This window comes from Numenius arquata, chromosome 3 (assembly GCF_964106895.1).
Source record: "Numenius arquata chromosome 3, bNumArq3.hap1.1, whole genome shotgun sequence".
Taxonomy (NCBI): domain Eukaryota; kingdom Metazoa; phylum Chordata; class Aves; order Charadriiformes; family Scolopacidae; genus Numenius; species Numenius arquata.
In genome coordinates, this window is record NC_133578.1 from 23,251,719 (window position 1) to 23,267,516 (window position 15,798).

At 37.3% G+C, this 15,798-nt stretch overlaps 1 protein-coding gene across 1 annotated transcript in view; it reads right to left on the reverse strand.

Annotated features, from left to right (window-relative positions):
- The window catches only part of SLC25A12 (solute carrier family 25 member 12), a 50,808-nt gene that overhangs the window by 5,408 nt on the left and 29,602 nt on the right, over positions 1-15,798 (reverse strand). Inside the window, 5 exon segments of the mRNA XM_074145573.1 lie at positions 590-730; positions 9,125-9,205; positions 9,399-9,451; positions 12,710-12,868; positions 13,348-13,432. Of these exon segments, the coding sequence (XP_074001674.1) occupies positions 590-730; positions 9,125-9,205; positions 9,399-9,451; positions 12,710-12,868; positions 13,348-13,432 (519 nt within the window).

Consider the following 15,798-nt stretch of genomic DNA (forward strand, 5'->3'; position numbering starts at 1 on the left):
ATTACATCTGATCTGTAATGGTGGTAGTAAGTATACCTGCAGGGAAGGAATCTGTTGACTGGCATTCGGCTGACGTACAGGATAGTATGGGCTTTTTTTTTTTTTCATGAAATTCGTTATTGACAAATCCCACCACTTAACTTCTTAAAAATCTGAATCCCACTAAACTCCACTACTGTTTCACTGCCATCAAATCATTAAGACAAAGAGAATATCCTGCTGCAAAGGTAACAATAGAGATAACAGAGATAAATGTAAGAAAAACACACAGGGAAAGCTAAAGAAACTTTTCACAAAACCCCACCAAATGAAACGATCAGTGCCAGAAGCCAGCAGGTCTGTAATACAGGACTCCCTGTAGCTTGGCATAAAAGCCCAAAGGATAGAATGGGGGAGTATTTTTTTGTATCCCACTGCCATTAATATAGAAGTGGGTTTTCTTCAGTTTTCCACTGTGAGGCTCCCCTGCAGGAAGAGATTGGTTTTAAGTTCAAAAGGTTTCTTTGTTTTTAACAGTTTTTGTTTCAACAATGTAAAAGTTTAGCATAAAACATAAAACGATGAAGGCACTCAAAGCAGAAATACCTACCTTATAAAGACCAAGAAGGCCTAAATCTTTTATAACAGAGAGGGCACTGACTCTGGGTCCTGTAGTAATTTCTCCTGCTACCTGCAACCGAATCTTTACAATCTCCAGTGGATTAGTAAAGATGACCTGGGAAGCTCCTGCCTGCAAACCCACAGAAAAAGAAAGTAAATTGCGTTACTAGTGCATGTGGTGACCAGTTGACTTTTGCAAGGTGCTGAGCGCCTTTGCTGCTCACTGCATTGGCTGATATTCTCATGTAGAAACGTAAGAGAGAGATTTAATAAAGCACCTGTCTGGAAGTTTAAAGCCCCAAATCAGAAACCATGGGATTGTACAAAATAAATTTTTACACTTACATGTTTACAGTCCACAGAGATGTATTAATTCAGTTTGTCCCTGCTTTTTTCCTTGATACCACTTTCTAGAAGCCGTGGCTGTGTTTAAAAGTCTATCAGATATTGCATGAAATACTAAACTAAAATAATCATTAGACTTGCGCTACTAGAGCAAACACATATAAAGCAGACCTTATGTTTATTCAATAATAATCCATCACCAATGTGTAGACATGTTGTTTGCATTTAGTGGTGATGCTGTTTAAATGGTAAGTTTGCATTTAATGGTGTAATTTTAAATTGTTAGAAAAGGTGTTTGGAGTTTTGTTTAGCAGCCTTTAATTGTCCTAAGTGGAAAGAAAATATAAAATTTAAATAGGAAGAGTAACATTTCAAAATACAATACTAGATAGAAATGGGAGTCATAACTTTCTCTGAGCTGAGCATGGCAGATTTTACGTGCAGGAAATATTCTGTTAGCAGTGCTGAAGGACTATCTTGCAAACGTCCCAGCAATAGTGTTGCAGAGCTGCTTCAGATTCTGCACTTGAAGCGAAGACTTTCAAAGAACTATGTTTTGGATTTGAGAGAGATTCAGTCTGACAGTTCAGTTTCAGAAACATGTAAACCTATTTGAAATGACACGTTTAGATTTCTCCCTGGTTTGCTGTAGGTACGACCATTCACTTCTGGAGAAGTGTGTGGTTCATTCCAAAACAGCTCAAGTTTACTAAACTTTCTTTTTCTCCTCCTCTAAGCCACCTTTTTGCATCTAAAATTGCAGCCACTTCCTTAAAATTTATGGCATATAACCACTTGAATAGAGCCAACTATAAAAAGCATTTCTTCCACAACTTAAAAGCTCCTCTTAATCCTCATCTATTCCTCCAACCCATCAAATTTTAGTGAAGGAAAAAGATACAGAACATCTTCAATTAAAGCTTTTTTCCGCTTCTAAATTGCCCAGGAAATAAACTCTCTTTGTGATGCGGGGGGGAATTGTGTGACGGAAAAATCAATAGTCTGCTACAGCACCTCCTGGACAGCATGCATGGCGTTCTCTGCCAATTGATTCAGAACTAATGAACGCTAATCCCTTCTGCCTTTCCTCTCTCCAGCAGCAGGCAGAATAAACTTGAGATTAGCCCTGAAGCATGCCTTCGAAGTTGGTAACTTGAATTATTCTAGACTTGAGACAAAAGAGCATTGCAAATCTCAACAGCTCTTATTGCGAATGACCAAGCACTTGTGTAGTACTACGTGAGCGGGGGCATGAGGCATCAAAATCTGCACTGACCGAGCATCCAATACGTCGCTGAACCTTTGCTGAGCACACTGACATCCTTCTACTGCAAGCCCCACTTATAACTTCACTCAATACTGACATTTAAAATCATCATTGTTATGGCTTTACTAACGTACCTTGACCCAAACAGTGGGAGATCAACCCCCGCTTTTGATTAATTACCCCCACTGTAATAGTTACTGTCTTTTAACACTTTCCACTCAAAGAATCGGTCTAGGTTGTTAATCTTTGTTTTATTCCCTCACTTCTTCACCCCTCTGAAAGAAAATCAAAGCCAACATTTTTGTGGACATTTATTGCAACCATCAGGAAGATCACTGGAAACTCCCACAGCAGCCAAGCTGATCCCATCTTCTGTCCCTTGGACTTGCTGCATTATGTTTACTCCGTGACCTGACACCGCTCATGTCCAAAGCCATTCTTCAGACTGCCTTTACTTCTCATCTCACTTTTCTTTCACAGCTCACACACACCTATGCATGCAAGATGAAATGGCTGTCGTGCCTGGCAAAGTTCCAATCTAAACAAAACTCATAAAATTCTCATCTGGCAAGTTCTATTAAACAATAACTAATTTTTTTGTTTGCATTGTATTAAACAGAAAACCCATTTCAAATGTTTATCATTTCCATACATCATTTTAAAAAATAATTTTGGTAGATAAAACATGAGGCAGAATGCTCTTACTACATAATATAATGCCCCCCACAAAAAATTCAAATAACTTTAGATTTAGACACTAAGCTAAAAATTCGCTCTTTCTAGACAATTACCTGCTACCCACCTATTAAATATGCATTCCGTGTTTACATATATATGTGAATATCCATTTTTTATTTTTAATATTACAAATTAGCACATCCTGCAGAGCAGCCAAAATAACTCTTCCTATTTGCCTAACACCCACCACGGAAACACAAATAGGCCAATTCGTAAACATTTCTATTTTCTACCCTGAATTGAATCTTCCTGCAATTAACGTTCTCCTCTGCTAGGTGCACAACTGCCTACCTTTCTGTTAAAATCAGCAACAGCCCTCTTCTGATACAGAAATGAAAAGAGAAGACTCTGAACACAACAATTATAGTAATTTAGTAGTAATACTAGTTATATATACAATATACTAATTATATATTGTTAATACAGCATTATATATTACGACAATATTAATACTAAAATACAAGTTGATGATTGGGTTATTGAGCAAAATAAAATGTAAGGAAAGCCCTACCATATGGTTATATTAACAGTAGAAAAATATTCAAAAAGCTCCTTAATTACATTAACACTTTGAACATCAAGTATTCACAATGTTGACAAACTTCCCAACAGGCAGCTTTCTCAAAAAGAGCTGTAGCTGTCAGGATACCCAGTTAAATACTCCCTATTAGCAATATGTACTTCTATCCAAGTCTTGACTTTTCATACTGTTATACTTGGAACTCGGCAAACTTTCCTGCACAGCAGTGATTTGATTCACGTGAAGAGGAGCACTGAATTCACTGGAGTTGCATGAATGTGTTAAGTCTTTGACACATCAAAAGTTCATATACGACAAGCATTTATTTTAATAAAGAACGTGTAACACAAGAAAACCAACTTTTTCATTGTGTATTTTTTGGAAAATGAACGTGAGAGGTTGTTTTTTTATTTGTTTGTTTTTCTTTCAAGTAAAAGGTTGCCTATCAATCTGTGGAAGAACATGTGAGAAGGAGAAGAGCGCTGCCTGGGGAGCAGAGGAAGAGCACTCCCCAGAAGAGGGTGCAGAGGAGAGTGACACAAAGGATCTCCAAATAAAAACGAACTGGCAGTGTGCAGGGTTGCAATACGAATCTCCATGCTTCTGTGCAAGTCATTGGCAATCATCATCATTCTTTTTCAAAATACCTTACTTCAATTGTCAGCTATGAATGTTAAATATACATGCACGTGTATATATACACAGAGGTACATATTGCAGTCCTTGAATTTCTTTTGGAGAAGGTGCACTAAATCTAGTTTTCCCCCCCCATAAAAACCTCCCTTCACACATAAATTACAACAGACACTTTAAAAAAGGTTGACAAATTTGTTTCTGAATGGAGGTTATTCATACACATCAAAAATACCAGTAATAAAAGCTTCTACTTAACCTTAATGTCATGTAAAATAACTCTACAAGGAGCAAATAAAGGAACTAAATCTGACAGCAAAGGTTATGAGAGAAAAGATGTAGTTTGAGATCCCACAGCAAACACCCCATGACATGCCAAAGGCTGAAGGAAATACACAAATGACCCTGCAACATGAGACCTCTTGCCCTTTCCAATTCCACCCGAGAGGCATATGCTACAAAGGGGGAGAGGCCTATTTCAAGCCCTTCCTTCCTTCCTTCCTTTCTGAAACCACCACATCCTGGACCACAACTATGTCCCATACAAGCAGCTAAAATAAGATGTTACTTAAAACAGTCTAGTTTAAAAACATCAAAAGAGCTCACACCTCTTACTTAAGGCAAAGCTGTCATTGTTTGTGCACCTACAGTAAGCTTACTGTCTCTTTTGCTAAGGAATAAATTTCTCCCTAAGTCCCAGTCGAGATCAAGATAAAGCAGTAAAATTTAATTCTGCTTGCCACTTTATCTGTTTAAAGTATATTAAAAGAAGTAGAGTATCTTCAAGATTTTGAAGGAAAAGTACTGACAGCTGTAATTCTAAAATTTTGTATTTGTTAAATAAAACCAGTATTTTTTTTCAAAAATAAATATTTGACACATTGCTATTTGCCTGATAAGCCTATATACATGTTTGTGTGTATGTATAAATACATATGAAAATTATTTTTTTACAAATATAACAGAATATTTAGACTAAATGTTATATTTAATGTTTAAATATATAAGAGCTTTTAAATCAGTGGTAAATTTGGACTTCTATGCGTTTGTATGTGCAAACACACACCCACCCCCTAATCATCAACAGATGCATCGCCTACACCTCCAGGAAGGGTTCTTAGACCCTTTCTGCCTGGCACCCCACATCCTCCCTGCGGCATGAATTGGAAAAGTCTTTCTGATGAAACAGGATTCATCCATTCAAAATGCTAAGCACCATGCACACTGTATTGATGGGAAGAATCCATTGTTTTCTCTGTGTAACTCATAGGAACTACAGCTCATAATCACAGCATCTTTGTCTATGGTAACAGTACTTAGGAATCATTTACACAGCACTAGATGTCTGCATCAACATCACTTCCCAACTGAGGGCAAGCAGTTGCCCTACAGCACCTTGCCCTTCACCAACCACGTACTCGCATGCGTCGTGCCTGTAAGCTCCTTTGAGAAGCACTGTCCATATCAGGTACGTGCACTCTGCTTCCCCAGCTGCTGTTGGGATACAGGAAAGCATTGCCGAAGCCTCACTCAGTAACCCCTGCAACTCAAAGCTAATGGTAGCTGAAAACTCCAAAGGCAGGAACGCAGGTTAATCACTGAATTACAATGACATGTAATTCAATTAATTATAGTAACAGTAGGGAAAGAAACTGTTTGTTCTGAACATGCGTAAGTGCGGATAGTGCTGTTGGTGATTAAGAAACCAGCATACTCTCGGGAAGGTAGGAAGATGGGATATCAGTTTCATCCTTCAGGGACCAGAGCCCTTTCATTGACAGGTATGACCTGACCGCTGTAACTGAGCTGCCCCCCGTAGCTGTTCTAGAGACTTCAAATACAGCTACAGCTTGGGAGCAGCTGGGAATATTTGGGCTCTGACAGAGCAGACCCTACACTTCCCAATGACATTTACATTGCCCAGCGGCTAGCAGGTAGGTTTCAAGGAGCACAGGGCAGAGGCTGCCTGCGGGAGGTCCCTGCCCTGCAGTAAGGAAGGAAAGACAACAGACAGGCAGCTGACCACATAAACAGGCCACTGCGTGGGCGGATGCCTTTGTTAGCGGCTACGAGAATGAAGACATTTCCTCTTACTGGGAACAGGAGTTTATTCCATAACCTTACAAGAGCTGAGAATAACTGGAGCCTGAGAAGTAAGATTTTGGCCAAAGAGATCTAGTCTCTCCGAGTTACCGTTTCTGGAAGAGGCACATGTCTGTGGGCAGCCCCTTTGTTGGATGGTAAAGCACTTCTTGCAGACACTCCAGAGCTGAGGATACTGAACAGCCCACGCAGGTTCCCTTGAATCACCACCGTCTTAATGTCAAAGGTTTCACCTGTCCTCGTGTGTGGGTCTTAGAAGACTGTAACACCATACGTAGGCTTTGATATGGCACTGCCATCCAGAGAGGGGAATTTGCTAGGTCTGCTGGAGCCTTTCCCAAGCTGCCTCCACTTCCTCACAAGAATTTTTTTTGTTCTCAGCTGAGGACTGTGGGATGCACAATGTGTTTTTGTACGGCTCACAGGAGGGTGGGCCTTCAAAGGTCAGGAACGCCTCTGCTGGAAACTCCATAAAATGGCTGAGAATATGGCTTTCTCATCTTGCTCATCCACTACCAGTTCCATACCAGAAATTATGAAAAAGTGCATTATTCCTTTTGATCAGGATAAGGTTTAACACTAAACACAGGCAAGTGATGGTGAGAGACAGTAATAAGTGCATCTCTGAGAACTACATACAGGCATAATGCTGTTTCTTCTGATGTTATCACAAGGTGAAAAGCATGTTTTGAATTTAGCCCATATTTATAGTGTACTATTAGAAAATATTTAAGTCTTGAACAATAAAGAAAAGCCACAAAAAATCGTTACCCAAATCAAGATGCTGAAAATAATTTTGGCATATATAAAACCCAAACAGTCCCAACAGTAACCCATCATTTTGTACTAACAGAGAGTGAAAGAACAGAATAAAGGAAAAGTGAAGAAGAAAGGTAGCATCACCTAAACAAAGTCTTGCGTGCCTCTGCACAAAGGAATGGACTAAGCTTACTTGTGGCACTTCCTCGGATGTAACTGTTGCTTATATGTCATAATATTTTGTAGAAAAACAGTATACAATGAACACCTGAAGTGCAAAGATCAACACTATTTCCAAGCAAGTCAACATAGAAAAGAGCTGTCACAAGGAGGATGAAAAGGCCTAAGGATGAGAAAGGGAAAGACTAACTTGCTACTGCTTTAGTCAACTGATACTTTCAGACTTTTAGAATACAGTTTATAGGCTTGCTAATAAAGATTCTGGTATTTATGAAGACATGAAATTGCTAAAATGCAACTAAACAGCAGTACAGACAGAAAAGTCATCAACTGGTTAAGATATCAGGTGGTCCAGAGGAGGCTGCAAAGAAATTAACACCCCTGGGGTTGCTAAGCTGTGGCCAACTCCTCTCCTATGAAGGCCAACTTTGTTCAAAATTCTCCCAGATTGAGCGAGGTAAGTATTATCTCAGAAAAAGAGATGAGAACACCAACTAAGACAGTCAGCTAGAAGACAGGGCTGTGTTTGGACTGATTATAAATCTGCTCAGCTTCACAGAAACATCCAAATTTCTGAAAGCTGATCAGAAACTCCAATTTCTCCCCAATTTTTGCATGTTCCCTACAGAAAGACAATGAAGCTATTTTGAAAAAGGAGTACCTACCAGGAATTGGAAAAGCCTCAAATGTAGATTGAATTTAATATTATACATTTCAGTACAAAAGAGTGTAAAATAATAAAACTGATAATCAGACATTTGATTTTAATTAGGAATTCAACCACAATACAGAGAAAAACACTAGTGAATTACATTCACTTCTGTTATAAATGACCTGTATGTGCTTTCTGTGTTATTGAGCTTTCAAGAAAAAAAGGTTAGTCTTTTGCTAACTATACATCACAGCTGCTTTCTCACATTTCTCGGAAAATAAACATTGTACACTGACAGGTGAAGACTCAAGCATGTACCAGACTGCCAAATTCAATCAGGCAGAACTATAAGCAGCCTCCCTTCAGGGCTGCTTCTTTGAATTAAAAGTTTGCAGAGGTCAACAACCTTTCTGCCCCAGGTTTTGTTGTAAGCTGAGGAGGTTTTATACCAGCCTGTCAGCCTACTCAACTGGAAGTTATTAGTGTTCTTCACTACAAAAGAAATCTAACTCAAGCCTTAAACATTTTATAGGGTTAACAACTGTTGGGGGATCCCACAAATGAAATTAGCCAACATGCAAAATAATAAAAAAAAAAAAAACTATCATCAATATCATTCAAACCACTAACTGACTGATGATAAATCCATGAATTACAGCCCTCAATCTCAACGAAAACACAACTTGGTTTTGAACTGTATTTAGATGATGGATGTAGTTAGCATCAGGAGTAATGTAGCTACATTTTACACAGTCATTTAAACAGAAAACTCACTCATAACTGTTATATGAAAGATAAGACTACACAGCTCAGTTTTTCTATATTTTCATAAACAGAAAAATTTCACATTTGGCAATTTGAAGAATGTATTTTTACCTTTTTTAAATCTTCAGCAAGAAATAGATTTTTTTAAACTGTTCTAGATCTGCTTCCCCACTGAAGGAAACTCAAACATGAGCTCTATAATTCATTCTCAAGGGCAACCTGTATCTTTCCAGACTAACCATGAATGCCAATCCAACCAAAAGTATGGAATGGGAGAAAAGGTACCCTCTCTTTAGCCTTTTGTGAATAAAACCACTGCTGAAAGTGAAAGTTAGAAACTGGGCCAAAAGAAGTTGTTCAAGCACATTACTCCAAGGGAACTCAACTCAGAAATATGCAAAGCTTTCCAAACAGAAAAAGTACTTTTTTGTAGTTCTTGCGACTGGGTGAAAAAAGAACAGTTCTGTTCAAATTGGCAAAGCACACCCATTAACTGTCATTCCAACCATACTGCACGTGACTGAGAATCAATTTTTCCTATGAATACAGGACTGATACTTACACAGCCTCCAGCAAGGACCTCTGCAGGGAGTGGAATGGAACCATCTTTCTTAGTAAATTTGTCTCTGACAAAGTCATTAACCTAATAAAGATACAATACATTACACACAATTTTAAGTTATTTTGCCTCCTTACTAACACTTACCAAGTACATCTGTAACCATATATATTAGAGTGCTTGTAAGTGGTCATCTTTCACACATTTTAGGAAATAAATCCTACATATGTTAACAAACAAAAGGATGCCGGGGGAAAAAAAAAAAAAAGATACGTACAGTCAGCTTAATAGCCTTTTCTGGAGCAACACCTATCAGCTGTGGTAACAAGCCTATAGAAACAAAGACATCATAAGGCAACATTATCTTCCTAATACAGAAACCAGTATTTTTATAAGAGCTCTAGAGAAATGCCTTCCTGCACACGGGATATCCTTTGAGGTGGATGGCATTTATGTATGTCACGCTGCCAAAGCACTGCATATTCATAGCCATACAATTTTATATTAAGATTTCTGTTGAAAATGGTAGTGAAATGAGTGACCAGATCTGCCTTCCACAACCAAGTCAAGCATGATGCTGTTGCTGTACAGAAGGAAAAAAAGGGTAAAGACTGAACATAAACCTTGGATATGTCTACTACCTCAGAGTTTGTTTCACGTTTTTAGCCCCTTAATATCATTTTCCCATAAAACTTGCAACTACTTTTTAAAATATGAGAGTAATTGTGAGATATACACATGACTGATAAATTATCAATTCACTTCTACTTGACCCACTAACCCGAGTTTTCTAAGGGCCCCGGCCAACTAAGGATATAAAGGATTTTCTCTTCTTCAGTCGAACATGGTAGCGTGAACTTCTTTAAACCCTATTACTATTAAGTATTTTTTATCTCACCAAAAGGAAGCATTAGCAGACAGAACCGATTTTGAAAAGGCACTTGCTTCTGGAAAATAGCTACTATCAAAATGAACTGCCATCTGATGAAAGCACATACGCTTTCCTAGGAACTAATAGGTTTAAGAAAAAAATCAGTAGATGGCAGTCTTAACTTCCTAACATACAAGACTATAACAGCATATGTTATTTTTAAATCCATTTTCTCCACAGTCATTCTGGCATATGTATAGATTATAAAACTTAAAGAGCTTGTTTTTATTAGAAGTGTTCATATCCTGATGTTATTCCATGGTTAGGGAATGTAAGTTTGTCAAAAGTGTTTGCCAGTTAACTAAGAAAAAATCCCATGCTAATTATATCAAATATCTGGTAAGAGCAACAAAACTGTATCGATGCAGTTTTCCACTATCCACTAAGTGAAAAAAATAATAGCTAAAAAATCATTAAAAACGTTCAAAAGTACTCAGCCTACAGAATTTTTATACTACTTCCTTAAAAGGAAGCTCCGAGCAAATGCACCTAAATAGAAAGAGCAGCAGTTAATATATGCAGTGTGGTGTTTTCTTCCAACATAGTACTTTCCATGCAATTTCCAGACTTACTACATTGAGGAAAGGTAGTTATTAAACACAAAGAAAGGTTGACAATAACGAAAAGTAATGCTGCCCTCCCAGCCTGAATCTCTGATCTACCATGAAAAGAAAATCCAGCTTTGCAGTGCCTACAAGCCTTTAAAAACTCCAAAGTATCAGACAAAACACCACGAGACAATCCCCCACACTCCCTTTTATGCAACTGAACTCACTGGGCACACACGTTTGGTGTGCCAGAGAACCTGGGACCCTGCACCGTCTAGAAGACACTTCTTTAGTTCTGAAGTTGGATGCCAGGATTCAAAGTGTCACAGTTTTCTTGACCAAAAATTATAAGTTTTTATTTTAAAAATGAACTCTCCAGTACACATTCAGATCTATTTTTAAACTGTGGTAAACAACTACATTCTACAGTTACATTACAATACAATTAGTATAATGCAGCTCAGGAATATAAGAACCCAGTAAGAGACCCACAGTCAACTCCACAAATGCTTCCATTGATTAACTTGATACACTTCCGCAGACCATCTAATTCTATGAGTCCAAGATCTTACTAACACACTGACCATTAACTGTAACACCTTCAAAACAACTACATGAATTTCTTATGCTAAACAATCTTAAAGACAATTATTAAACAGACTATTAAAAAGTTTAACAAGCTGACATTCCTTCAAACAAGCACATTCTTCCTCAAGTGTAAAGCATTGCTTTTAACCCATCAATGAATCAACCTTGATTCAAGGTGTTTGAGAAGGTTAGAAAACAAAAATAAAAATAACAAATGATCAGTTTCAGAAGCTGTTGTGCAAAAATGTGTTTGGGGGGGAGGCAGTGAGAGAAAGAAAAGAGTACTGTAAAACAGTACTGTAGAAATAGTCATAAATGTAACTCAAGGAGTGTTTGCTTCTGTGAAAGGTTTAGCAACAAAAAAGGAAACCAATTTACCAGCAAGATCTAATTTACAGAGATTGCAGCTGTTTCATTCACGTTTTCACTGACATATTCTTCCCTCTACTCACTTGCACAGCAAAATCCTCTAAGACTACAAAAAACCTCTTTAGCCTCTTAGGTATCCACAGGCTATCACATGCAAAACTTCTCAGATGCTGTCCTTAAAAGGACACTGTCCGGTGTCTTCATGAACAGAACACATTGCAAAGCAGAAAAAAAGGCTGTGACCATTACAGAAGTGAGTGACTTTGCTCCAACTGAAAAAAAAAACCAACTTGTGCCAATTAATAAATACCTTACTGATCCTTATGAAAATTGCACACTTCATTAAGTTATGTGAAATGACAATTAAAAATAGAGAATTCAACTAAATAGCAATTTCAGAAGACTGGCTAGCATGTACCCTCTAGGTAAGTCACCTTACTGATGGGATAAAAACTCTTTCAGAACCTTATCCAAAGCTAAAACAAGATATAAGATAGCTTTCAATCCAACTGATAAAACTGATTAAAAGTTGCTTTGAATTTTTAACCTGTACTTTAGAGAAAGCTTTTTCCTTTTTTTAAATGACAACTTTTATGAGTTCCACTGTAGATATTTTAAAGTAAAATAAAGCAACATAATACAACAGCAGGATGCAATATCTTGTTCACAGCATAAAATCATAAAACAAGTCCCACTACCTGCAAAAGCATGAGGGATAAGATCTAGCATCCAGTTTAACAGGCACATTTCAAAATTACTTTTATCTCTTAACAAAAAAATATTTGCAATAAAATGGATCTTTATTCCTCAGATGCTAAACTGCTCCTGTTATTTGCCCCTGGACAAAAGTTACAATCCGTAGTTCGAGAGATAACAATCATGTCCACAACAGTCACACCCCAGAAATTAGCACTTTAAACAACTTACACAGCAAGGAGCAGATCAGTAACAAAAACAAAAAAAAAGCCCAGTTTTTCCCAGCAATTGTTAATGATGAACAGTGCTCAAGGTAAGATAAATATTCAGCTCTATGAAATAGAAGCAAAATTGTACATGACATCAGTTTCCTGGCTTTCCCATAAGAAATTAACTGTTGAGGTATTAAAAAAAGTCAGAAAATCCCCCAGCTCAAGATATATTTTATTCACCTACCTCTGTAAAGACCAAAAAAGCCTTCAAAACGCAAAACCTTTTTAAAGCAGTCAAAGCTGTTTTTATACATCAACTCTCCTACAACTGAACCAGTGGTGCGTTGATTCTGCATACGAGTTTTCACCAGGTCTATGGGATACACCGCAGTAGCGCCAACAGCTGTAAGAAAGCATTTGAAGTATTATTTCTGCAACATCCTTGTTAGTGTAGTACATAACTCTTATGATGATTTTCTACAACATTTATTTAAACGCGAAGAATATACAAGTTGGTAAGATCTCTGACATGCTGCAAGTAAGAAAGGACAATACTGGAAAAAGTCTCACAGCGAATGGATTACACTATTACACAAAACAAGGTAGGTAGAACAAAGAAAACCTATCAGGAAAAGAAGCAATCTGAATTACCAGTAAGGAAATTCATTACTGGAGTAGAGTTTTGGAGGACTGTGAAGGGATGAAGGGATACTAGAACAGAAGTGGTAAGGGAAGAAAGGGAATGGCACAACCAAAAGCGGTTCCACTTTGCGGTTCTTCACGTGTATAACCAAGAAATGCACCTTAGATGAGACCAAGTAGTCTGTCAAGAAAGTGTTAAACTAACCCAAGCTTGAAAACAGCACCAGAAATATCACTCACCTCCAGCAATTGAGCCCAAAGTGAACCTGTAAGCTGACTCAGCTACCTGGAGCCAGATAGGCCTGCCTAACTCTCCAAAAGATTGCTGTGTGAGGAAAAGAAAAGAAAAAAAAAATTGCTTCAAAGTCTGCATGGGGAAAACAAAGATGCCTGTGAATTGGCTTTTATAACATTACAGAAAGAATCTGATAAAAACCGGTAGCTTTATGCTGTGGAGAGAAAAAAAAATTACTATGTAACTTCCATTACACCTAATGAATGAAGCACATTTTTCAAATACTCGTTTCAGAGAATACTCTTCTTACATATTCCTAGTATAACTGAAACAATTATGGTCAAAAAAAAGTAGACAGAAATTCAAATAAACTTTGCATCTTTCCATTCTGTTGCCTGTGAATTTGTAAGGCATGGAACCCAGTTTTGGCTCATAAAATTCATTATCTCAGAAGGAATTCACTGTCTCACAGACAGCATCTATTAGCACGGGATATATTTTAAGATTACATACATATTAATACATAGCATAAACATGACATTTCATGTCTTCAAAACAAGCAAAAAGTCAATTATTTCCCAAAGTATTCTCCACAAGACTTTTTCAGGCAGTTGATAATTTGCAGTTATGAAGACCTCTCACTTCAATCACATCTGCTACTATAAATGTATTAGTGTTTTAAATAAATACAAGTCTGCACAGAAAATATTTGCAGAGACCCATAATTATATTATTAGATAGTTATTAGAAAAAAGGTAACTGATGAACAAGATGCAAGTGTTCATAAACTTGCACTATATAGTATGCAAGATGGGCCAAATTTTCTTCCAAACACGAATAAGGGGATTAGAGAAGAATTTATATTATGCAGTATGACTTGTCTGGGTTGTATAAGTGGCCAAGATTATTAACTGTTAAAATCCATATTAGAGCAGATACTAAGCCCATCTCCCAAGCACAAATCTGTTTTTCTTAAAAGCACCCTGTACCATTAGCAGATACGCTCCTGACAGCACAGCTGGAATGTACACAGACCTCAGGCTGCCGTAGGAGGCTTTGCTCTGATGCACATTGCGAACTCCCCATGAAGATTATCACATGCACATTTCACAGCTAACTCACCAAGGCTACTTAACTAAGTTACGTTCGGCTTATCGAAGCTCTGGAAAGTGGAATATCCACAGAAAGACAGCAAGTGCCTCAGCATAAGCTACTCTGTTTGGACTGGTATTACATCGGCTGTGCAAAACCTGCCTCTATTGCATAATGTTACACTGTATGTACACAACGCAGGACAAAAGCCTATGAGATTGAGATGGGATCATTACCTGTAAAAAACCCCATGAATTATATTTTATACAATTTTTCCACAGAAGAAAAAGATACAGGTACCACCATTTCCTTCCACATGACATTTTCCTCCCCCAAACAACATAGCTTAACAGAGAAATTCTGGGTAGCACCAAAATTACAAACTGCAGACGTGGACCAGCACAAAAAAAGCACAAATCAAACATCTTGCCTCTACAAGCAAATGGAAGCAATAAATCTAAAGACTGTCCTCACTAGTCTCAAACCACTAAATTTTCCTGATCTAAAAAAAACCAAAACCAAACAAAAAAAACCCAAAAAACCAAAAACCCACAATAAAACCAAAATAACCACAAAAACATTTCAAAAATACAGAGATATTTCTTTTGTTCCATGTAAATAAAAGACACATGCAATAATAATACCCCACAAAGGCTTAGAAGCAGGACTGATTCTTCATTCCACAAAAATGTTCTCCTAGTTTTAACACACCTGCTTCCTTTTAGCTGTTTTAAGGTTATTCTTTTTCTTCTAAGCTTCACAGAGTTCTCATCAAAATCCAATCATTACATTCAGACATTAATCTTAATGAATACATCACTGGATGTTAAAAATCAAGTTCTTTGTGAAGGAAATGGCACTTTTATATTATTAAATAAGTGTCCACAAAGTTTGCTGTTTACTTGTGTGTTCAGATGGATATGTAAATGAATGTAATTAATGCTATGGCTTTCAAATCATGAATATTTATAAACATGAAATTACTGTAGCTGTCATCCCCATAGGATATTCAGCTGCTAGGCTTTAAGAAAATCTTACACAATGAAAAAATTGACAATAAAGTAAACATGGTTGAAAGGAGGCTAATTTCCATTTCCACCAAATCTACAAAGATAGAACGAGTTTATGTAAAAATTTAGATTTTCCTTTAAGGAGGAATTTTGAAGTCACATAAAAGTGATTACAGACTTGTTTTCATTTTCCAGAGACAGCTGGACCTCACTGGAATGATATTCTCCCACAAAGGGGACAGCTTTCATTTTATCAATACGGTTAAATAAGTTAATGTAAGGTTCACTTAGGATAAGGTCTAGTAAAATATTGTTCCTTATAAAACACAGAAAATGAACTTACTTTGCTTTCTG